Source organism: Salmo trutta, chromosome 35, assembly GCF_901001165.1.
Source record: "Salmo trutta chromosome 35, fSalTru1.1, whole genome shotgun sequence".
NCBI classification, from domain to species: domain Eukaryota; kingdom Metazoa; phylum Chordata; class Actinopteri; order Salmoniformes; family Salmonidae; genus Salmo; species Salmo trutta.
The window spans coordinates 11502712-11528304 of NC_042991.1; the positions used below are offsets into that span (position 1 = coordinate 11502712).

At 41.1% G+C, this 25593-nt stretch overlaps 1 protein-coding gene across 1 annotated transcript in view; it reads right to left on the bottom strand.

Annotated features, from left to right (window-relative positions):
• Positions 1 to 25593, bottom strand: part of LOC115174617 (thyrotropin receptor) — a 34673-nt gene that overhangs the window by 3544 nt on the left and 5536 nt on the right. The window contains exons 2-9 of the mRNA XM_029733318.1: positions 20927 to 20998; positions 16113 to 16187; positions 13865 to 13939; positions 13411 to 13485; positions 8763 to 8840; positions 8198 to 8266; positions 6433 to 6510; positions 4165 to 4353 (exon numbers count right to left, since the gene is read on the bottom strand). Of these exons, the coding sequence (XP_029589178.1) occupies positions 4165 to 4353; positions 6433 to 6510; positions 8198 to 8266; positions 8763 to 8840; positions 13411 to 13485; positions 13865 to 13939; positions 16113 to 16187; positions 20927 to 20998 (711 nt within the window). The remainder of the gene's footprint in view (positions 1 to 4164; positions 4354 to 6432; positions 6511 to 8197; positions 8267 to 8762; positions 8841 to 13410; positions 13486 to 13864; positions 13940 to 16112; positions 16188 to 20926; positions 20999 to 25593) is intronic.

Below are 25593 nucleotides of genomic sequence, written 5' to 3' on the forward strand. Positions count from 1 at the left end.
AGTTGTAATGGAGCCAAGCAGCAATTATTTACAAACTTCTAGACAAATAAATAAACGTTGGAAGGACCAGTCAGTCAAAGGGAAATATCATTGTGCTCTTGTTTCTGTTTATTTTTGGGGCAACGTTGCAGATGGTGTGGCTCAAGTTCCTAGTGAGACGCCATGGTAGAATGGAGGAATGTATTGCGAGAGGAAATGGTAGAAGGATGATTTATTGGGAAAGATGGGTTGATCTGTGGCTGTCTGAACGGTGGAATTGATGAGTGTTGGAATAATTCTACACACAAATGTACAGTAGAAATGTTTGAGGTCCTCCAATCAGGGGTGAAGATGGGATTGTTATATGTTTTGCGGTTTGGTTTCATGCTGTGAGTGGTGCTAGTGTTGATCCTGGTAGCTATGGGTGCGCTTGCTTCCATGCCCGTCCAGGTGTCGGGTGGGGCTTGGTTTTTCCAGCACTTGGAATCTCGGGGCTGGTGGGGTCGAGCGCACCCACTGACCAAAGCACCCACTGACCAGAGCACATACTGACCAGAGCACATACTGACCAGAGCACCCACTGACCAGAGCACATACTGACCTGACCAGAGCACTCACTGACCAGAGCACATACTGACCGGAGCACTCACTGACCTGACCAGAGCACATACTGACCAGACCAGAGCACTCACTGACGTGACCAGAGCACTCACTGACCAGAGCACTCACTGACCAGAGCACTCACTGACCAGAGCACTCACTGACCTGACCAGAGCACTCACTGACCAGAGCACATACTGACCAGAGCACTCACTGACCAGACCAGAGCACTCACTGACCAGAGCACTCACTGACCAGAGCACATACTGACCAGAGCACTCACTGACCTGACCAGAGCACTCACTGACCAGAGCACATACTGACCAGAGTACTCACTGACCAGAGCACTCACTGACCAGACCAGAGCACTCACTGACCAGACCAGAGCACTCACTGACCAGAGCACTCACTGACGTGACCAGAGCACTCACTGACCTGACCAGAGCACTCACTGACCAGAGCACCTTTTTGCCCCCGGTCAAAAATGTATTGTCTGTGTATTGTAGTGTTAAATAAAATATAATTTTTTATATGTATATATATATATATATATATATATACACACACACATACACATTCTGTAAGTATTCAGACCCTTTCCCTTTTTCCACATTTTGTTATGTTACAGTACAGCCTTATTTTAAAATGTAATAAATAAGTAAAAATTCCTCTTCTATCTACACACAATACCCCATAATGACGAAGTGAAATGCCGAAGTGAAAACAGGTTTTTGCAAATGTATAAAAAATAAAAAACAGATATACCTTATTTAAATAAGTACACAGACCCTTTGCTATGAGACTCGAAATTTTGCTCAAGTGCATCCTGTTTCCATCGATCATCCTTGAGATGTTTGTACAAATTCATTGGAGTTCACCTGTGGTAAATTCAATTGATTGGACATTTGGAAAAGGACACACTTGTCTAAATAAGGTCCCGCATTTGCAATGCATGTCAGAGCAAAAACCAAGCCATGAGGTTGAAGGAATTGTCCGTAGAGTGCATAGACAGGATTGTGTCGAGGCACAGATCTATGGAAGGGTACCAAAACATTTCTGCAGCATTGAAGCTCCCCAAGAACACAGTGACCTCTATCATTCTTAAATGGAAAAAGTTTGGAACCACCAAGACTCTTCCTACAGCTGGCCACCAGGCCAAACTGAGCAATCGGGGGGGAGGGCCTTGGTCAGGGAGGGGATGTTTTTCAGCGGCAGGGACGGGGAGACTAGTCAGGAGATGGATAAATGAATGGAGCAAAGTACAGAGAAATTCTTGATGGAAACCTGCTCCACAGCATTCAGGAACTCAGACTGGGGTGAAGGTTCACCTTCCAACAGGACAACGACCCTAAGCACACAGTCAAGACAACACAGGAGTGGCTTCAGGACAAAGTCCTTGAGAGGCCAAGCCAGATCCCGGATTTGAACCCGATCGAACATCTCTGGAGAAACCTGAAAATAGCTGTGCAGTGACACTGCCCATCCAACCTGACAGAGCTTGAGAGGATCTGTAGAGAAGAATGGCAGAAACTCCCCAAATACAGGTGTTCCAAGCTTGTAGTGTCATATCCAAGACTCGATGCTGTGATCGCTGCCAAAGATGCTTCAAGAAAGTAAAGGGTCTGAATACTTATGTAAATGTGATATTTCCTAAACACTTTGAAACCTGTTTTTGCTTTGTCATTATGGGGTATTGTGTATAGATTGATAAGGGAAAAACTATTTAATCCATATTAGAAAAAGGCTGCAACGTAACAAAATGTGGAAAAAGTCATATATATATATATATATATATATACACACACAGTTGAAGTCAGAAGTTTACATACACATTAGCCAAATACATTTAAACCCAGTTTTTCACAATTCCTGACATTAAATCCTAGTAAAAATTCCCTGTCTTAGGTCAGTTTGGATCACCACTTTATTTTAAGAATGTGAAATGTCAGAATAATAGTAGAGAGAAAGATTTATTTCAGCTTTTATTTCTTTCATCACATTCCCAGTGGGTCAGAAGTTTACATACACTCAATTAGTATTTGGTAGCATTGACTTTAAATTGTTGGACTTGGGTCAAACCTTTCAGGAAGCCTTCCACAAGCTTCCCACAAAAAGTTGGGTGAATTTTGGCCCATTCCTCCTGACAGAGCTGGTGTAACTGAGTCAGGTTTGTAGTTCTGCCCATACATTTTCTATGGGATTGAGGTCAGGGCTTTGTGATGGGCACTCCAATACCTCGACTTTGTTATTCCTTAAGCCATTTTGCCACAACTTTGGAAGTATGCTTGGGGTCATTGTCCATTTGGAAGACCCATTTGTGACCAAGCTTTAACTTACTGACCGATGTCTTGAGATGTTGCTTCAATATATCCACACAATTTTCCTACCTCACGATGCCATCTATTTTGTGAAGTGCACCAGTCCCTCCTGCAGCAAAGCAGGAGTGACAACATGATGCTGCCACCCCTGTGCTTCATGGTTGGGATGGTATTCTTCGGCTTGCAAGCCTCCCCTTTTACTCCAAACATAACGATGGTCATTATGGCCAAACAGTTCTATTTTTGTTTCATCATACCAGAGGACATTTCTCCAAAAAGTACGATCTTTGTCCCCATGTGCAGTTGCAAACCGCAGTCTGGCTTTTTTATGGCGGTTTTGGAGCAGTGCCTTCTTCCTTGCTGAGCGCCGTTTCAGGATATGTCGATATAGGACTCATTTTACTGTGGATATAGATACTTTTGTACCCGTTTCCTCCAGCATATTCACAAGGTCCTTTGCTGTTGTTCTGGGATTGATTTGCACTTTTCGCACCAAAGTAATTTCATCTCTAGGAGACAGAATGCGTCTCCTTCCTGAGCGGTATGACGGCTGTGTGGTCATATGGTGTTTATACTTGCGTACTATTGTTTGTACAGATGAACGTGGTACCTTCAGGCGTTTGGAAATTGCTCTCAAGGATGAACCAGACTTACGGAGGTCTACAATTTTTTTTCTGAGGTCTTGGCTGATTTCTTTTGATTTTCCCATGTCAAGCAAAGAGGCACTGAGTTTGAAGGTAGGCCTTGAAATACATCCACAGGTACACCTCCAATTGACTCAAATGATGTCAATTAGCCTATCAGAAGCTTCTAAAGCCATGACATCATTTTCTGGAAATTTCCAAGCTGTTTAAAGGCACAGTCAACTTAATGTATGTAAACTTCTTACGCACTGGAATTGTGATACAGTGAATTATAAGTTAAATAATCTGTCTGTAAACAATTGTTGGAAAATGACTTGTGTCATGCACAAAGTAGATGTCCTAACCGACTTGCCAAAACTATAGTTTGTTAACAAGTAATTTGTGGAGTGGTTGAAAAACGAGTTTTAATGACTCCAACCTAAGTGCATGTAAACCTCCGACTTCAACTGTATATTTAGTACACAATAAAAATAAACGTGTGATACAACAGCACAACAACAACTCAACATCAACACACAGAAGATACAGCCTTTTCACATCTCCAGAAAAACGTCATTGTCCACGCAATATGGAAATGGCTTCACAATGATTGACATAAAAAAAACATTAAAACATAATCTCACCCTCTCTTCTTCTTGAGGTTCTTGAAGCCGCAGCACAGGGAGGGGTAGGTGAGGTCTGCGGTAACCAGGTGTTTGAAGGTTTTGATTGGCGGGAGCTTCTTCAGGTTCCAGGCGTTGCGGGCCATCAGCTCCCTGAGAGATTCCAGGCCTGCTGTGGGGAGGGATGACACCCCCGTCAGGGACACGTCACTGGAAAAGGAAACACAGGGAATACATGTGACAGCTGGAGGTCATACAGGGCTCATAGAGGGTTCTTACAGAGTTCAGAACAGTGAATACGGGAGACAGCTGGAGGTTAAACAGGGGTCATACAGAGTTCATACAGCTTTGGATCACATATGTCACCTTGGGGAACGTGTGTGTGCGTGTGTGTAGAAGTGCTGTAATGGTATTTGGAATCATAGGCCATGGCACGGGCCATAGACATTATCATTAAAGCCTAACAACAGATGAAGCCTAGTGAAGATATGGTTTTGTACTGTTTAGGACAGCAACACCTCCCCACTTTCTAGTTGTTATGATATGCATGGCTACCCGTTTTGCGCATTCTGGGATACACATTTTTGTCAAATGCCTATTTATTCACCAATTGTTAGACTTGCGATCTTTCCGAAACGGAACGCAAAATACAACGCCTACATCTTGTTCCCGCAAAAGAGTATCCACCACTCTTCCATCGTCTTTATCTAATTAAACATTGTTTTTTATTGTCCACGTTGCCATGCCAAAGACTGAACCTCACTGGGACGTAAAGTCACAACTCAGTACAAGCTCACATCCAGTCCTTGGCGGCATCCCAAATGGCACCCTATTCCCTATATAGTGCACTACTTTGGACCGGAGCCCTGGTCAAAAGTAGTGCACTATACAGGGAATAGGGTGCCATTTGGGTATTCCATTTCTCCTTCAGCATCCTGTGTGATTGTATTATCAGCAAAGTGTAACCTACACTCCCCCTTCGAGGGGCCAAGTGGGGGACAAAACATTAACAAGATGTTTCCTCATCTAGTGTATCAGTGAAATGATCTGCTAAATGATTTAATAAGATAATAATAATAATAATAATATACAGAAACACAAGCCAAACAATGCATAAAATTAAATCACACTTTCTTTCTTTTCCAGAGGCAGCTGAGTATTTTTCTGTCACATTGGTTCTCTCTCTCTGGGGGAACATTGAGCAACACTGGATAATAATAGTGTGTGTTGAAGGCCTGCCGGCGGTCTGATTTTGTCATTGGGAGATGTTTAGGCCATGACCTCATGTGGATGACCTCACCACTCAGCCAGGACTAAGACATGTTCGAATACTTTAGAAATATGCATCCTTCCTTCCTTTTCCCCCTTGAGGTTAGCATAGAGATACGTGATTGAATGGGTATAAGCAAGTTAACAACCTTACTACTTTCACCAATCCAACCAATTCAGGTCAGTGATTACTTCAAGGAATGTAGGAAGGACGGCCGCATTTCTGAAGTACTGAACAAGGCTGGGGAACAGATTGACTTATTAAAAACGTATTAAAAGAGGTTACAGCTTTAGGAGTACTACTTCAGAAAACAGATAACAGAGGTAAGGTTTCTGCATCAAACTCCCCAGAAAGGGAAGGGGATATTTCATTCCACTATGACTCTCAAAACAGAGAGGGGAAGGAAAAGTTGAAACGTTTCTATAACACTCACACACAATCTGTGTCTGATTTCCCAGTCAAAATCCCAGCTGTCGTTAAGCTATTTTCATGATTTCTGAACTGGGTTTCTCCCAGACATGTTTCTCACTCATTCTCCACTTTTATGGGAAAATAGAGAGGTACAAAGAGAAAGAAACTTAGCCATGAATGAATTACGGAAGTTATGATTTGAACCCATTTGGCTTTGTAAAAATGATTGTTTTCTAGTAATTATTTATATTAATCGTCTGATAATTTTGGACTCCAATATAAACTTTTTCTATAAAAGTTCCAAACCCGACTCATAAATCACATATCATTGCAAAACACACTTGATTAATATCACATTAATGGAACATACTGTATCTCTCTGTTTAATAAGACAAATAACTGACATTTAAGACGAACGTAGGAACATTGGATGCATTTGTACCATTCTTTCAAAGTAGTTTGAGCAACTATAACTTCAGAATAGGAACTGAACATGTTGGGCAGTGCAGTGAGAGGATTTTTTTGTCCAGGGCTCACTTGAAAAAAAAAGAAGGATGCTCATCTCTATATGACTTTCCTGGTTAAATAAAGGATGAATAATTACGCACAGAAGCATTGGGCCACTAACAGTGCCAGCAAACGTTCTTTCATCCATCTTGGTCAGACGCTTGTTCCTATGGAGGTACCTGGAGAGAAAACACGCACACACACACACACACACACGAATGTAATCATCCTGATAGCTCAGAGACATGCTACAATATTTTCACTATCCTCATCACACCACGTTCTACTGTTTATGTACCCCACTTCCTGGAGTAACACCGACTTCGGACGACTCAGGTCTTATCCTGAGTGTTGTTTTAAAATCAGCCGTCCCACCATCGGAGAAGGTACTTCAGAAACACGCTGCACCTTTAAAATAGATATTGTAGAGTCCCTAAATCTAATTTTGATAATAAAACGTGTGTGGGAGAGTGTTTGTCTTGGTGTTACAGCTCTGGGATCAGCTCTCGCTCTGAGAAAACACACATACACACCGATACACACACACTCCCGGATCACTTTTTTCTCTAAGCCCGCTCTGTGCGTGCCAACCCAAACAGCAGTGTGGTAAGACTGACTACAGTGACTGCCCATTGGTCTAATTACAACTCCACAAGGACCAGCTAGGGTTTTACTAGGGGTGAATGGTTAAATGGAGGGGTGGGGGGGTGGGGGTCAGAGCTATATTAATGTTTCATATCCTGATGGGAAAGCTAGAGAGAGGTGACAAAAAGGAGGGTGGCGGGGGGTGAAGTTTGGCGTTAAAGGGAAAACAGTAACAAAAGTAAGTAATGTAATGTTTAAATGTCTTTATACAATATTGGGGTCGGAGTGGAGGAGGGGTGCATCGGGACAGTGTAGTGACACAGAAAGTAATAATTGTTTTTTTACATTTCAATTTTAAACTTTATTCATCCAGGTTAGTTTCAGTAAGATGAAATCTAGATAAAAAAATAAGACTTTTTGTTCCCTTATGGGGAAATACATTTCCTTTGGTGCAGACTTCCTGAAATCGTCTTCTTACAAAAATCAGGAGAACTAGGGCTTCCTAATCAAGGCTGGGGTTAAACCTCTCTTTAAGCACGTCTGGGAGAACCAGTTCAGATGGAACATTGATCCTACTGCTTGTGTAGCGTAATAGTGTAATTTTGAGTAAGGAAATATTAATGCCAGATGTAAAAAAAAAGTTTAATCCAGTCAAAATACTAAATAACTTAATTTTGGTGAAATGAAGGGGTCTGAAATGACTGATTGTTAAGCCAGAGTGAAAGATATCATAACTGTAACAACATAGAGAACCGTACCTCCAGTACTTCTCTATGAGAAGACTGAACCTCTAAGGCAGTCCAAAGCACTGTTACAGTCCATTTATATAGTAATTGGTTCCAACAGCAAGAGGTCATCAACAATACAACATTACAAGAATCCTTGCTGCTTCAGTGCTTTGTCCTGCACGGCTTTGGGTCAGCAGTGTTAAGCAGAGCGCTGCATGTGGCTACTAATACAGTATTTCATTTTCTATTCTATTATTTTCTATTCTATACCATTCCTTTCTATTCTATACCATTCTATTATGTTATTTTCTATTCTATACCATTCTAATCTGTTATTTTCTATTCTATACCATTCTATTCTGTTATTTTCTATACCATTCTATTCTGTTATTTTCTATACCATTCTATTCTGTTATTTTCTACACCATTCTATTCTGTTATTTTCTATACCATTCTATTCTGTTATTTTCTATTCTATACCATTCTATTCTGTTATTTTCTATTCTATACCATTCTATTATTTTGTGTTAATGATATAAGCAAAATAACTTACACAGCATCCAGTTTGGTCCCGTTGAAAGCATGATGCTGAATGTCGGTGAAGCCATTACTGTACAACATCCTGTAAGAGAATAAACACATCAGAAAACAATCATAACAGTTAACATTTAGTGAAGTCAAACGTGTGTTATTTTATGCACCAACCCACTGACTAACTTTGAATCTGTCTGGTTGTACAGCTCCTATTAAATCAGTAAATGTCAATTCCAGCTGTTGAATAACATGTATATTTTTGTGCTGAGGATTTGCCAGTGTATGCAATTCAGTGACCAAAATCACTACAACATTTTCTGTAACATATTTCACTGCGTTATGTTCTCCCCAACAACATTTAACCACTTCGATCGATGTATTGGTTAGTTGTGTCCTGAATCAGTTTGTCAATGTGACCATGGCTTTGGCATCTAATGTAATGGTGTTTTCTCGCCGACAGACATTTGTGAGAACATCTCTGTGCTGGTCACAGCACTCTCAGACTGCAAGCAAGGGTAATGTAATGGCCTGTAGTCCACAGTGAAGACACCAGTGAAACTGTAGAGCTATGGCTGTGTACTCACACTGTCAGCACTTGGTTGGTAATACCGCGGAATGAGTTTGCTGGGACCTCAGATATGTAGGGATGATCAGCTATTTCACTGAGGAGATACAAGAGGAAATTAGGTGATGTTGCAAATACACTACCGGTGAAAAGTTTTAGAACACCTACTCATGAAAGGGTTTTTCTTTATTTGTACTATTTTCTACATTGTAGAATAATAGTGAAGACATCAAAACTATTAAATAACATATGGAATCATGTAGTAACCAAAAAAAGTGTTAAACAAATTAAAATATTTTATATTTGAGATTCTTCAAATAGCCACCCTTTGCCTTGATGACAGCTTTGCACACTCTTGGCATTCTCTCAACCAGCTTCACCTAGAATGCTTTTCTGTTGTTTTGTTGGCTGCTTTTCCTTCACTCTGTGTTCCCACCCATCCCAAACCAGCTCAATTTGGTTGAGGTCGGGGGATTGTGGAGGCCAGGTCATCTGATGCAGCACTCAACACTCTCCTTCTTGGTAAAATAGCCCTTACACAGCCTGGAGGTGTGTTGGGTCATTGTCCTGTTGAAAAACAAATGGTAGTCCCACTAAGAGCAAACCAGATGGGATAGCGTATCGCTTCAGAATGCTGTGGTAGCCATGCTGGTTAAGTGTGACTTAAATTCTAAATAAATCACAGACAGTGTCACCAGCAAAGCCCCCCCCACACCATAACACCTCCTCCTCCATGCTTCACTGTGGGAAATACACATGCGGAGATCATCACATCTCACATAGACACGGCGGTTGTAACCAAAATTTGGACTCCAGACCAAAGGACAAATTTCCACCAGTCTAATGTCCATTGCTTGTGTTTCTTGGCCAAAGCAAGTCTCTTCTTATTATTGGTGTCCTTTGGTAGTGTTTTCTTTGCAGCAATTCGACCATGAAGGCCTGATTCACACAGTCTCCTCTGAACAGTCGATGTTGGGATGTGTCTTTTACTTGTACTCTGTGAAGCATTTATTTGCGCTGCAATTTCTGAGACGGGTAACTCCAATGAACTTATCCTCTGCAGCAGAGGGAACGCTGTGTCTTCCATTCCTGTGGCGGTCCTCATGAGAGCCAGTTTCATCATAGCGATTGATGTTTTTTTGCGACTGCACTTGAATAAACTTTCAAAGAAATGTTCCATATTGGCTGACCTTCATGTCTTAAAGTAATGATGGACTGTCGTTTCTCTTTGCTTATTTGAGCTGTTCTTGCCATAATATGGACTTGGTCTTTTACCAAATAGGGCTATCTTCTGTATACTACCCCTACCTTGTCACAACACAACTGATTGGCTCAAATGCATTAAAAAGGAAAGAAATTCCACAAATTAACTTTTAAGAAGGCACACATGTTAATTGAAATGCATTCCAGGTGACTACCTCATGAAGCTGGTTGAGAGAATGCCAAGAGTGTGCAAAGCTGTCATCAAGGCAAAGGGAGGCTATTTGAAGAATTTCAAATATATTTTGATTTGGTTAACACTTTTTTGGTTACTACAGGATTCCATATGTGCTATTTCATAGTTCTGATGTCTTCACTATTATTCTACAATGTAGAAAATAGTAAAAAATAAAGAAAAACCCTAGAATGAGTAGGTGTTCTAAAACTTTTGACCGGTAGTGTATAGAAAACCTCGTCAGAGAGTAGAAAAAAGGAATGGAATGCCACAGAATGGAAAATAGCTAAGTACATCTCCTAGCACTATAGTAACCACTGGCATTAGACGACAGGCGAGACATAATGGATTGGAAAATCCTTACTATAAATAAGACAGCTCTTTAGAGAGGACAGGATGATGCTTCTACACTCCCCTACATATGTGTTTTGACAGTATAGCTACATTCCTTAATTTGGCTCTATACCCCAGAATATTGGATTTGAGATGAAACGTTTTATATGAGGTGACAGTACATATTTTCACCTTTTATTTGAGGGTATTTTTATACTTATCCGTTTTACCGTTTTGAAATGAAACCACTTTATGCATCTAGTTCCCCATTTGAAGGTGTCATGAGTATTTGGACAAATTCACTTCTAGTTTATTATATTCAGTCAAAAGTTTAGCATATGATCCCATATTCTTAGCACGCAACGACTACATCAAGCTTGTGACTCTACAAACTTGTTGGATGCATGTGTTCCGGATTAGGTTGTGCCCAATAGAAATTAATGGTAAATAATGTATTGTGTTATTTTGGAATCACTTTTATTGTAAATAAGAATATAATATTTCTAAATACTTCTACATTAATGTGGATGCTACCATGACTATGGATAATCATGAATGAATCGTGAATAATGATGAGTGAGAAAGTTAAAGATGCAATTTTTATTTAATTGATCATGCCCCCATTTTTTGGGGTGGGGTATGATATTTATGCCACTGTAACTTATTCGCTCATCATTATTCACAATTCACTCATGACACATATGTGTTCAGAAACATATTATGTTCTTATTTACCCACAACGTGACTCCAAAACGACACAATACAATATTTACCATTCATTTCTATTGGGCACAACATAATCTGAAACACAACCAAAACAAACTGCAAATGCATCCAACAAGTTTGTAGAGTCACAAACTTTTGAATTTTTTTTATACACTTATAGTGTATTTGTCCAAATACTTATGACACCTTCAAATCGGAGGACTACAGTCGTGGCCAAAAGTTTTGAGAATGACACAAATATTAATTTTCACAAAGTCTGCTGCCTCAGTTTGTATGATGGCAATTTGCATATACTCCAGAATGTTATGAAGAGTGATCAGATGAATTGCAATTAATTGCAAAGTCCCTATTTGCCATGCAAATGAACTGAATCCCCAAAAAACATTTCCACTGCATTTCAGCCCTGCCACAAAAGGACCAGCTGACATCATGTCAGTGATTCTCTTGTTAACACAGGTGTGAGTGTTGACGAGGACAAGGCTGCAGAACACTGTCATGCTGATTGAGTTCGAATAACAGACTGGAAGCTTCAAAAGGAGGGTGGTGCTTGGAATCATTGTTCTTCCTCTGTCTACCACGGTTACCTGCAAGGAAACACGTGCCGTCATCATTGCTTTGCACAAAAAGGACTTCACAGGCAAGGATATTGCTGCCAGTAAGATTGCACCTAAATCAACCATTTCTTGGATCATCAAGAACTTCAAAGAGAGCGGTTCAATTGTTGTGAAGAAGGCTTCAGGGCGCCCAAGAAAGTCCAGCAAGCGCCAGGACCGTCTCCTAAAGTTGATTCAGCTGCGGGATCGGGGCACCACCAGTACAGAGCTTGCTCAGGAATGGCAGCAGGCAGGTGTGAGTGCATCTGCACGCACAGTGAGGCAAAGACTTTTGGAGGATGGCCTGGTGTCAAGAAGGGCAGCAAAGAAGCCACTTCTCTCCAGGAAAAACATCAGGGACAGACTGATATTCTGCAAAAGGCGCAGGGATTGGACTGCTGAGGACTGGGGTAAAGTCATTTTCTCTGATGAATCCCCTTTCCGATTGTTTGGGGCATCCGAAAAAAGCTTGTCCGGAGAAGACAAGGTGAGCGCTACCATCAGTCCTGTGTCATGCCAACAGTAAAGCATCCTGAGCCCATTCATGTTTGGGGTTGCTTCTCAGCCAAGGGAGTGGGCTCACTCACAATTTTGCCTAAGAACACAGTCATGAATAAAGAATGGTACCAACACATCCTCCGAGAGCAACATCTCCCAACCATCCAGGAACAGTTTGGTGACAAACATTGCCTTTTCCAGCATGATGGAGCACCTTGCCATTATGCAAAATTGATAACTAAGTGGCTCGGGGAACAAAGCATCGATATTTTGGGTCCATGGCCAGGAAACTCCCCAGACCTTAATCCCATTGAGAACTTGTGGTCAATCCTCAAGAGGCGGGTGTTCAAACAAAAACCCACAAATTCTGACAAACTCCAAGCGTGGATTATGCAAGAATGGGCTGCCATCAGTCAGGATGTGGCCCAGAAGTTAATTGACAGCATGCCAGGGTGGATTGCAGAAGTCTTGAAAAAGAAGTGTCAACACTGCAAATATTGACTCTTTGCATCAACTTTATGTAATTGTCAATAAAAGCCTTTGACACTTATGAAATGCTTGTAATTATACTTCAGTATTCCATAGTAACATATGACAAAAATATCTAGACACTGAGGCAGCAGACTTTGTGAAAATTAATATTTGTGTCATTCTCAAAACTTTTGGCCACGACTGTAGATACATAAAGTGCCTTCATTTCTAATCGATAAAACCGATATGTATGAAATTACCGTCAAATGAAAAGGTGACATTCTGTACTGTCGCCTCAAATGCTATTTTGTACAGAGTATAGAGCTTCATTCAAAGTTTTAGCTTCACTGTCCAAATAAATATGTAGAGGAGTGTGTGTGATGTCAGTCTCATAAAAGAGATTTAAACCTCAATCGACTTACGGATACAAAATGCCATTATTTTCCACATTTAATATGACAAATGAGTGAGGTATTGAATGGAATACTGGAATGTATGGAATTATTACTGAAATATGTAATGTTATGGTTGTAATACTTGTGAGACAGTACCTACTTGTAAGAGTATAGTGCTAACAAAGGTAGTGTGTATTAGTATTGTAGTTTGCTTACAGTATAAAGTTCATATCATCTGAGTGGATGTTGGTGAGATCAGGAAAGATGGTGAGGCCAGTATTGAAAATACCCCTAGAAGGAACCAAGAAAGATGGTTAGATAGCTGGCAGGCGATGACCAAGCAGACTATCCCAATCAAAACCAAGAGAGAGATGGAAAGATAGCTGGCAGTGACCAAGCAGACTCCCTCACCAGTCAAGCTACCACAGAGTATAAAATATAACATGACAGTACTGGCATATACAATAGGAACCTTTTAAGTTGAATAGATTGGATATAATTGCTCAATTACAGCCAAAGCCAAATATTTGAAGACAAGTCTCATCTATTGTATCTTGTGTTAAAGTAAGGTTGTCAGTTTTTCACTTACATTAGCGTTTTCAAAGCCAAGATGGTTTTGATTTTGAAAAAAGACGCTTATAATACACGTATGATTTCTAAATGAGCTCACAGGTATTTCAGGTTTGGAAGGTTCTTAAATGCTTCTGGGTCGATGTATGACAGACTCTTTGCGTTCCGGATCTCTCTGAAATGGAAAACACAAATACACCGTAAAAAGTACAGTAAACATGATGTTTTCCAGTTTGACATGTACTTCTGTGTATCCTAGGATTAAGTGCTCATACATCCTTTGCTTTGCTTAGTCGGTTGACATTCCTGTGTCACTGAATATACAGGACATGTTGTGGAGTATATAGGGTTGTATTCATCCCCACTAGTCCTTTACAGTTTCCTTTCATGTTCTCTAAAAGTCAAGTCCGTGCTTTAGGTTCACTGACACACACACACACACATCAAATCTTATTCGTCACATACTTCGTAAAACAACAGGTGTAGACTAACAGTGAAACGCTTACTTACATTCACACACCCTAAGATCTCCCCCCCCCCCCCCACACACACACACACTGAGTGCTGACAGAAGAGGGCAAGGTGCATGTCTGCCTATCGGAAAGACCAGGAGGAAAATCTCCAAAGTCTCCACATACATCCAACTCTGGAAGTCAAGGTTCAATTAACGTTTCATTAGTGTGTTGACTCTGGTGCACCCATCGGCCATAGAGAGGGCCAAGGGGGCTCTCCTCTTTGCTTGTCTAACCCATGTGGTGTGGATGAAAGCTGGGGAATGTGTGAACCTAGCCCTCCTTCACACACCTAGGTAACCGCAATCAGCACCCTAGCCAACATGTTCTGACCACTGAGAGTCTGAGCCACTGTGTGTGTTTGTGTGCAGTGAACAGCTACCTTCCAACCTCCACCCCACCTCGTCCTCCACCACCCCACCTCCCTCCCTGCCTCTCAGTCCCTGAGTTGGTGTGTCTGTGTGCAGTGAACTGCTACCCTCCACCCTTCTACCCCATCCCACTCTCCACCTTCTACATCCCTCCCTCTCAGACCTCAGCTCCTTGGCTCCCCGAACAGCCCTTGCCACCCTCCACCTCCTCTTGGTCCGGCCTTTGTGTCTGACCCATGGAGGAAACAGGAGAGCGATGCCATTATTATGTGATGTGGCACAACCACTGGACCAATCAGGTCTGAACAGACCCCGGTGATCCAATAGAAATAATGGGCTATGAACTCTTCTTAGTGTGGGAGAAACTCTCTTGGTCTCTACACTTTGAGCCTATCAGAGAGCGTGAGCCAGGACAGGGATTGGCCAAATATAGAGCCTGTCACAGTGGGGACTGTGCTGATGGACATCAATGGAATACGAGATAAGGGAAAAGTCAGTGTTCTGTACTATTGTGATGAAGAAGCTTGATTAGTCTTGACGCAAAGCAAATAAATGATCTCATCCCATGCAACTTAGCGGTCAGACCTTAGAAAGAACATACATCAGACGCAGATATAGAGACGACTAAGGCCATCACGCAAACCAACTTGCTGTTTATGAGACGCCTCTACAGCAGCTCAGGCATGGGTAGGAAAACCACATTGACTGTTGGCTTTCCCTCTCTCCTAACATCTCCAGTTGCACGCTGTTACTTCTGTCTGTTTAGACCCAGACCTAGTGATGATGGACAGGAGACCGATACTCTACGTATCAATTATTCTCTCCAACGTCATTATGTCAGAAGGCACTTCGCTAAAGTGCTGCCCCAGAGTAACATGGGACGGCAAAGCCACGCTCTTCAGATGTTATGAAATGTTGTCGTCAACCGTAACTGTTATGGAAACGCTGTTGGGTAACAGTTCTAGAATATCTGTTGATCGTGTATGCATATGCTGGCGCTCGCAATGGTTTGCGGCATGGAAGGGGAGAACACTATTTACGATCCTGAAAATAAGGCAAATTCGTCTAACTTCTTGACCATAATGTGTTTAATAAGAGTCATTATTAGAAAAAAACACTCCTATGTATTTGGACAGTGAAGCAAAACATTTTGTGAAGTTCCAGCATTTTGGATTTGAGATCAAATGTTTCATATGAGGAGACAGTACAGAATGTCACCTTTTATTTGAGGGTATTTTCATGACTTCTTCAAATGGGGGGACTAGATCTATAAAGTGCTTTCGTTTCTAAACATTAAAACAGATTTGTAGGAAAATACCGTCAAATTAAAAGGTGACATTATGTACTGTCGCCTCATATGAAACATTCTAGCTCAAATCTAAAATGCTGGAGTATAGAGACAAATAATTTTTTATCTTCACTGTTCAAATACATATGGAGGGGAGCGTACATATCCTCTACTCACATGTGGGTGATTTTCTTTAGATTGTAGAAGGAATGCCTCTCAAGTCCTGCCAGTGTTACGTCCACTGATATGTATCTGAAAGGAACAAACCATCATACTTTGATATAGGGATTTTCAACATACAGAAAAGACATAGGGTATCTTTAATACAATTAAAGATCAATTTTACACTCTTTCCTCCACATTCTTTACACATATGGTTTTACTGTGTAACATTTTATCAAATACAATTAAAAGGTATTGCGCAAACATACCAATTATTATACAACATGTGATTTACTGTCATCTACACTCCTTTCCGTATTTATTTGGACAGTGAAGATCAACTTTGTATACTCCGGCATTTTGGATTTGAGATCAAATGAGGCGACAGTACAGAATGTCACCTTTCATTTGTGGCTATTTTCATACATACCGGTTGTACTGTTTAGAAATGAAATCACTTTATGCATCTTGTCCCCCTCTTTGAAGATGTTTTTTTCATAAATATTTGGATAAATTCACTTATTTGTGTATTAAAGTAGTAAAAAAGTTTGTATTTGGTCCCATATTCCTAGCACGCAACAACTACAGTGCATTCGGAAAGTATTCAGACCCCTTGACCTTTTCCACATTTTGTTATGTTTGTTTTGTTATGCCTTATTATAAAATGGATTACATATTTTTTTCTCTCATCAATCTACAGACAATACCCCATCAATTTTAGCAAATTTATATACAAAACCCCCCGTAAATATCACATTTAAATAAGTATTCAGACAATTTACTCAGGACTTTGTTGAATCACCATGGGCAGTGATTGCAGCCTCAAGTCTTCTTGGGTATGACGCTACAAGCTTATCACACCTGTATTTGGGGAGTTTCTGCCATTCTTCTCTGCAGATCCGCTCAAGCTCTGTCAGGTTGGATGGGGAGCGTCACTGCACAGCTGTTTTCAGGTCTCTCCAGAGATATTTGATCGAGTTCAAGTCCAGGCTCTGGCTGGGCCACTCAAGGACATTCAGAGACTTGTCCCAAAGCCACTCCTGCATTGTCTTGGCTGTGTGCTTAGGGTCGTTGCCCTGTTGGAAGGTGAACCTTTGCCCCAGTCTGAGGTGTTGAGTGCTCTGGAGCAGGTTTTCATCAAGGTTCTCCCTGTACCTTGCTCCATTCATCTTTCCCTCAATCCTGACTAGTCTCCCTGTGCCTGCTGCTGAAAAACATCCCCACAGCATGATGCTGCCACCACCCTGCTTCACTGTAGGGACGGTGACAGGTTTCCTCCAGATCTGACGCTTGGCATTCAGACCAAAGTGTTCAATCTTGGTTTAAACAGACCAGAGAATCTTGTTTCTCATGGTCTGAGAGTCCTTTAGGTGCCTTTTGGCAAACTCCAAGCGGGATATCATGTGCCTTTCACTGAGGAGTGGCTTCTGTCTGGCCACTCTACTGTACCATAAAGGCTTGATTGGTGGAGTTCTGCAGAGATGGTTGTCCTTCTGGAAGGTTCTCCCATCTCCACAGAGGAACTCTGGAGCTCTGTCAGAGTGACCATCGGGTTCTTGGTCACCTCCCTGTTCAGTTTGGGCAGGTGGCCAGCTCTTGGAAGAGTATTGGTAATTACAAACTTCTTCCATTTAAGAATGATGGAGGTCACTGTGTTCTTGGGGACCTTCAAAGCTGCAGAAATGTTTTGGTACCCTTCCCCAGATCTGTGCCTCGACACAATCCTGTCTCGGATCTCTACGGACAATTCCTTCAACCTCATGGCTTGGTTTTTGCTCTGACATGCACTGTCAACTGTGGGACCTTATATAGACAGGTGTGTGCCTTTCCAAATCATGTCCAATCAACTGAATTTACCACAGGTAGACTCTAATCAAGTTGTAAAAACATCTCAAGGATGATCAATGGAAACAGGATGCACCTGAGCTCAATTTCGCGTCTCATAGCAAAGAGTCTGAATACTTATGTAAATAAGGTATTTCTGTTTTTATTTTTTTAAATAAATGTACACATTTAAAAAGTAAACTGTTTTCACTTTGTCATTATGGGGTATTGAGTGTAGATTGATGAAGAAAACATATAATTGAATCTATTTAAGAATAAGGCTGTGACGTAACAAAATGTGGAAAAAGGCAAGTGATCTGAATACTCTCCGAAGGCTCTGTACATCAAGCTTGTGACTCTACAAACTTGATGGATGCATTTGCAGTTTGTTTTGTTTGTGCTTTGGATTACGTTGTGCCCAATAGGAACTGAACGGTGAATAATCTACTGTCATCTTGGAGTAACTTCTATTGTAAATAGGAAAATAATGTTTCTGAACACTTCTACATTAATGTGGATGTTACCATGATTATGGATAATCATGAATGAATTGTGAATAATGATGAGTGAGAAATTTACAGAGGAACAAACATCATATTGCCAAATCAAATTCTAACATCTTGTAACGCCCTGGCCATAGAGAGGGGTTTTTGTTCTTTATTTTGGTTAGGCCAGGGTGTTACATTGGGTGGGCGTTCTATGTTCCTTTTTCTATGTTTTTGTATTTCTTTGTTTTGGGCCGTGTGTGTGTGGCTCCCAATCAGGCACAGCTGAAGCTCGTTGCTGCTGATTGGGAGTCACACATAAGGAGCATGTTTTTCCTTTGGGTTTGTGGGTAATTGTTTCTGTCAGTGTTTTGTTCCAGACAGGACTGTTTGCTGTCGGTTTGCTCATTTCTTGTTTTGTATAGTGTTCACGTTGATTATATTAAATTCTAATAATGAACACTAACTCCGCTGCACCTTGGTCCACTTCTTCAGACGACATCCGTTACACATCTCACCATTACCAGTAAAAGGAGAGGCTAGCATTTTTGTGGGGGTATGATCTTTGCTCTTGTTGCGATTCATTCATGATTATCCATAATCATGGTAGCATCCACATTACTGTAAAGTGTTCAGAAACATTATTTTCTTATTTACAATAAAAGTTACTCCAAGATGACACAAGATTATTCACCATTCAGTTCCTAATTGGGCAAAACAATCTGAAACACAACCAAAACAATCTGCAAATGCATTCAACAAGTGTGTAGAGTCACAAGTTTGATGTAGTCATTGCGTGCTAAGGATATGGGACCAAATATTAAACTTTTGACTACACTATTAGTGAATTTGTCCAAATTCTTTTGTCCAAAAATCTTCAAAATGGGGGGGGGGGGAGGGACGCTAAAAAAGATACATATGAAAATACCCTCAAATAAAAGGTGAGATTCTGTACTGTAAGCCTCAATTGAAACATTCAAAATGCTGGAGTATAGAGCCCAATGTAAAAATATGTTAGCTTCACTGTCCAAATAAATACGGAGGGGCGTGTACCTGAACCACTAAGAAAAGTAAAGCTACTGGACTAATGATCCTCAATCCAAAGCCAAGTTTTAGCCTCAGTCCTATAGTCTTAACCACCCACCTCTAACCAATGCCTCGAAATCCATGGGTAATTTAACAGGTATGTATGCACCCTACATATCCATTACCCAGTCATCAGTACCACTGCTTTCATTTGTTATTACTGAATAACTACTGTGTAGTTAGTGTGTAGTCTAATGGCATATAAAACAGACTGAGATTATGAATCTATATCAGAAATGGAATGAGTCTCTTCATTGTGAGAAAGCAGGGTTAGTATTTAAAGTGCAGTGCACTAGACTAGAATTGCTCCTGATTGCTAATAAATACTATTTACATGCTGCTAAATTAAGGGGGTTAAACAAGTACTTCCAGTTTAGACTGTCTAGACTATAGGTTAAAAAGAGTCTCTATTCCAGTATTCTGTGGCAGGTTGAAGCTTATTGTCATGGGTCTTGTCCCGGAGGCAGAACTGGGCAGCTGCGAAGTCAAAATTGTCTATGTAGTAAAAATGTATGATATATATATATTTAAAACTTTTTGATCTTCATTTAAGGTTAGGCATTAGGGTTAGCAGTGTGGTTAAGGTTAGGTTTAAAATCAGATTTGATTACTTTCTGGCTGTGCCAGCTAGCGACCACTCTGCAGAGCTACCCCCAGAACAAGATTGATGACGAAAACCGCTGACCTGCGATTCTGTTGGGCGATATAGAGGTGTGCTGGATGAGGCTGGGGAAAACATCTCCTTTTGCTCTTCTTTCCTCATGTAGGACTTGGACACAGCCACCGGCCTCAGGCTGGGATCAAGGCCTAGCTCGTGTATATTTTCAGAGAAGTTGTCTAAAAAGAACTCAATTTCAAATTTTCGCATTGCCTTCAACATTTTGGCTTGGTGATACCCTTTTCCACCTTCTACTACTGGGTTTATATTTTACCACATCATCTAACCCGTTCCCTGAACGAGGCACCGATCCGTACAGCGACTCCACCAGAATACCTTGCCGATGCCTGGGCCCTTGCGGTGGGAATGCTGACATTCCTATTCTAGGAGCGCATTAGCTCTTCCAACTGTGATTAGCAGACAGCGGTGATACTAAACAGAGAACAGATCATCTGCACGAGTGGAGGAGAGGACAGAGAGAGAGAGAGATATTTGGGGGGGGGGGGAGTGGGGGGAGAAAGAGAGAGAGAGAGGAAGCAGAGAGCGAGACGAGGCTTGGAAAAGGCTTGGATCTCTGATCCCAATTTTTTGGATCAGAGGGAGGATAATAGACAGGTGGATGATGTGGAGTCGGGATATTAAGAATTGAAATATAGCTTTGTGGCTTAACGAGATGAGAATTTGTGATGATGATCAGAGAGATAGAAAGAGAGGGACAAGGAAGGGAATAAGGTTGAAAAGAGACTGTGCGATTGTGCTGATGGTGATTCACTCACATCCTTGAGATGTTGACCAGGTTGGAGAAGACATCTCCTGGCACTGATGTCAGACGCGTCTCCAAAAGCCATCTGGAAGAGACATAGAGGAGTACTGATCAATGTAAAGTTTACAGATCCATGTAAAATTGACAGATCCAACACAATCTTACACTCAAATCGTGCAAATACGTACAAAAAGTATTTCAGCAGATTTTGTTCATTTTTGTGTTGCTTAATTTGTGTGAAAACACACGTGTTTTGGTGCGACTTAACTCAAAGGAAAAGACACAAATATTTGTGCAACCTTATTCATAGGAAAATACATTTTGTGTGGGCAAACTTCAGAACAATCTTTTCAAAGTTATTGGTGCAATGCATTTTGGGCAATGGTGTTCTACACTGCCTTTGTTGTTGTTAATCAACCAGGTTGACACTGAAATGAATGCCAATGCTGTGTTCTATGCTTATTTCACTTAATACTTTGGGATACTGGTGCCATTACTGGTGCCATGTCATATTTTATGAGGGTTGCACGATTGGAGTAAAAAACAGTATTTGTCTTTTTTTTGTGGTATTGATGGAGGTTTTTGATTGGGGATACATTTTCATGATGGGAAATTAGTTCATCAATAAACATGGTTAAACAGCAAAAAAAATGTTTGGTTTAAATTCCCCTGGTGCAACTGCATGCTATGTGCAAATACAACGAGTATGGACAATGGTCAATTAAGCCATATCAATGCAGTTAAACAGGTTCATGTAAAATAATGAATTATGTTGGCGGCTTACACTTATGGCACTTCCTAGGCCATTTCATGATGTTTATTACGTTCGTGTCAATCACTTACAGTAGGCTATTGTAACAAGACATATGCCAGCATTGTAGGGCTACTGCCTCTGCCCAGAGGAATACTAGGCTTTCTGGGCAATGGCCGTTAGAGCTCACTTTGCCACAGATGAGCCCTGGTTAGAGTCCCTGTTGCAGCTTTCACTTTCTTCTACTACATTGTTGGCAGCGTTCAGATCACGTCCAGCGTACGTCTAGTTATGTGATCTAGTGGTGGGAAGTGTTCTCTGTTTCAACATTGTGTTGGGTTATTCTTACCAGTGTGGACCCAAAACAAAACACATTCCACACATTTACAAACTACCTGTTTAAAGTGTTACTACAACCACGGTGTTCTGTTGTTACTGAACCATATACATCTAATAACCTGACAATGATCCACATCATATGGGTAGACAAATAATGTAAGTGTGTTATGCAGCAAAACAGAATGAGTAAAAATTACAAAAGAAATCGAGCAAAAATGTACAACTATTTAACCATTTTATTTATTACTGAAACATGCAAACTTCAAACATGTCACCAGTTAAAGATAATGAATACATACAAAAGTCAAGAGTTGGCTATAACATGAGTACAGACAAAGTGAGTGTGTTTATACAGTATGTGTTTGTTTGCGTATATATTATGGTGTGTATTATAATTTCCCATCCTAAAAATGTATCCCCATCTGGTATACACTTAGTATCAAAAATGTACTGCAATATTTGTTTTAAACCATTTTAAAATGTATTTCTATGTTTCAAGTATAGCTAGAATGTCTGAACAGTGACATGATCATCCTGAAAGAATTGAATTCAAATTTGTGGAATTGTTGGGGATAATATTGAATTGGGAAATGAATGATTGGAATTTACCTAACATTGGAATTGAGAGCAATTGAATTATCTCAGAATTTAAAGACTGACCTGGAATTTGAATTGAATTAAATGGAATTTACAGGGAGAGGGAATTGAATTTGTGGAATTAACCCCAACCCTGTCCTTGTTCAGTCAGTCTGCAGGATCTATAGGCATGCCCTGAAAACACTCATCATACACTTTGTATCCTGTAAACTGGGCATGCAGCAGAGAAGACAACGATTGAAATTGATCAAGCAGACCATAACGCATGAGTGCTGAAGACATGGATTAATCTTGGAGTTAAAAAGTAGACCCAACAGTGAAAAGAGAGAGAGAGACATGGATTGGAGATGAAGAACGGGGGCAAGTGAGGGTACAAGCTCGGGATCACTCCAAAGCCTGTCGATAGTTTTGATTTCAGAATTGTCGGTATTACACATTTATTATAGAATCAAACAAGATCCTTAACTTACAGCGAAGTCGGCCTCGGCTAACACGGGTCGGCACCAGACCAACATTGGCAGATAGACTGTATGTTTCTGGTTACTAGATTCTCTCTCCATGCAATGCAGGGCTGGATGAAAGGGTTCTTTGAAGTGTATGGTGTAAACCCTGTCATAGGAACATGAGGGGAAAACAAAAACGTTGGGTCTGAGTATGTAGGAGTGGACCTGGACCTAACCCGTCAGCTCTCAGCCAAACCAAACAACGTCTGGCCCTGCTTACACCTACGACCTGGTGGCTGGGGGAAACACACTGTGTTATAATGGTTTATTACTAAAAAGTGGTTTATTAGTGGTTTATGAATATCATTCCATAAAAACATTTTGTTGTTGTTGCTGCGGTAGTTAATCGCAGCGGCAGTAGCTGAGCTAGCTATCGGACCTAAGTTCTCTTTCAACCTGTAGCGCCATAGTGCGCTAGAAATCTGAAGGCAATGTTCCCATGTCTGCCTTCATAGGAAACGCTGCATATGTCGGCTCAATCGGAAAGGACCTTTAAAAATGTCAATCGTGCTACAGTGTGGATCTTCAGCACCACGGATTAAATCGAGCCCCAAGTATCAGTTGAATGTCAAGCCTGGAGAAGAAACACTACTTAAATGCTCTTCACTAGGATAAATCGTTCGCTCAGTAGACCATTTCCCCCAAAATAATTTCAGCCAACGAAAATGGAGATCCTCTTTAGACTTCTGACTCAGATGGTAATGGAGCCGTATACTCCATAGACCTACTTCAATGTGCCTAAGCGTCTGCTCGGAACACCTGCACTTCTCTGCTAAGCATGTGTGACATTGATCTAACTTTTTCTTTACCCTTCTCTACTCCCATTTGACAACTATTTTCACACCAATCTTTACCAATTTGGGACAAGGGGGCGGGGAGGTTGGCACGCCAGAACAATTTGGTGAAACAATGGACTAATTCAGTGCTGAGAGCTGGCGGCTAGTCAGGGGGTTGGTCAGTGGTAGCGTAGAGCACGGCAGCTCTTTGACAAAGTCAAACAAACAGAGATACACAGAGCAGACTCCCATCACCATCACAATGTGTTGAGCCATTTCACTGGATAACTACTACTACTACTACTACTACTACTACTACTACTACTACTACTACCACCATAATAAATCAACCCAGTGTTACACTGGGGCCACAGAGGGCAGACAATCAGCATCCTACAGGCTTTAGGGGAAAATGACTCCCTCAATTTGTCATTCAAGAGAGGAAAACCCCTCGTAATTTATAATGGTGTCAGAACAGAGAGGGGCTGACAACATGGCTGGTGTTGTTTACTACTAGATCTCTCTCTCTCTCAAGTAGAATGATGGAGCAATACTGGGCTTATTTATGGCCTTAATGTTTTAGTAAGTGACAGCGTAACAGTGTACAACTTCAAACTGTACTCACTAATCGTGCCAAGTGTAGGCCAGTGGAGGCCCCTTAGAGGAGGAACGGGAGGAACATCCTCCTCAGTGAATTTCATAAAAATAGACATTGTAAAACATTTAAGTTATCCTTTTTAGATAAAACTACACTAAATATATTCACGTCTCCAAATAATTTATTAAAACACTGTTATTGCAATGAAGGTCTACAGTAGCCTCAACAGCACTCTGTAGGGTAGCACCATGGTGTAGCCAGAGAACAGCTAGCTTCCTTCCTCCACTGGGTACATTGACTTCAAAACAAAACCTAGGAGGCTCACGATTCTCATCCCCTTCCATAGACCTACGCAGTAATTATGACAACTTCCGGAGGACGCCCTCCAACCTATCAGAGCTCTTGCAGCATGAACTGACATGTTGTCCACCCAATCAAAGGATCAGAGAATACATCTAGTACTGAAAGCATAAGCCGCACGCAGCTAGCTAGCACTGTAGTGCTCAAAACGTGGTGAGTATTTGTCTCAAAGAGAGAAAAAACCAATTTCTTCAAAGATTAAGGAGAAGCAAAATAGTAATTGAATTAGCTAGCAAATGCAGCTAGCAAGTTTAGCCTACTCAAACAGAGGGATGCAATGTTAGCTAGCTGGTTATGAATATCCAACACAACACTGGAACTCTTCCAAGTCAAGGTAAACTTTTGGTTTTACTAATTTATTGCCACCGGGGTTTGCCGGTGTAACTGCTAAACTGCGTACTAACTATACACTAACATTACTGCATGATTGTAGCGGGTTTACTAACTTGTTAGTTCTATTAGCTATGTTGACTATGATGTTACTTTCGCTAATATGGGGACAACGATGTAGGCTGTGTGTAGCGGTTATGATATGGCTTCGCTTGAAAAGGTTTTTTTGCCTGTTCACATACAGGTAATGTGTTGTGCATTGAAGTCCACAAACGAAGGGAGAAGGTGAGAAGGGGAGAGCGCATAGATGCGAGAAGGAATACAACGTGGCTGCTATGAAAGTGAAGTGAGTTCACGCGTGATCAGGGGGGTATTCATTCCGCCGATTCTGTTCAAAAATGCTTCTTAAAACGGAAGCAAATGGAA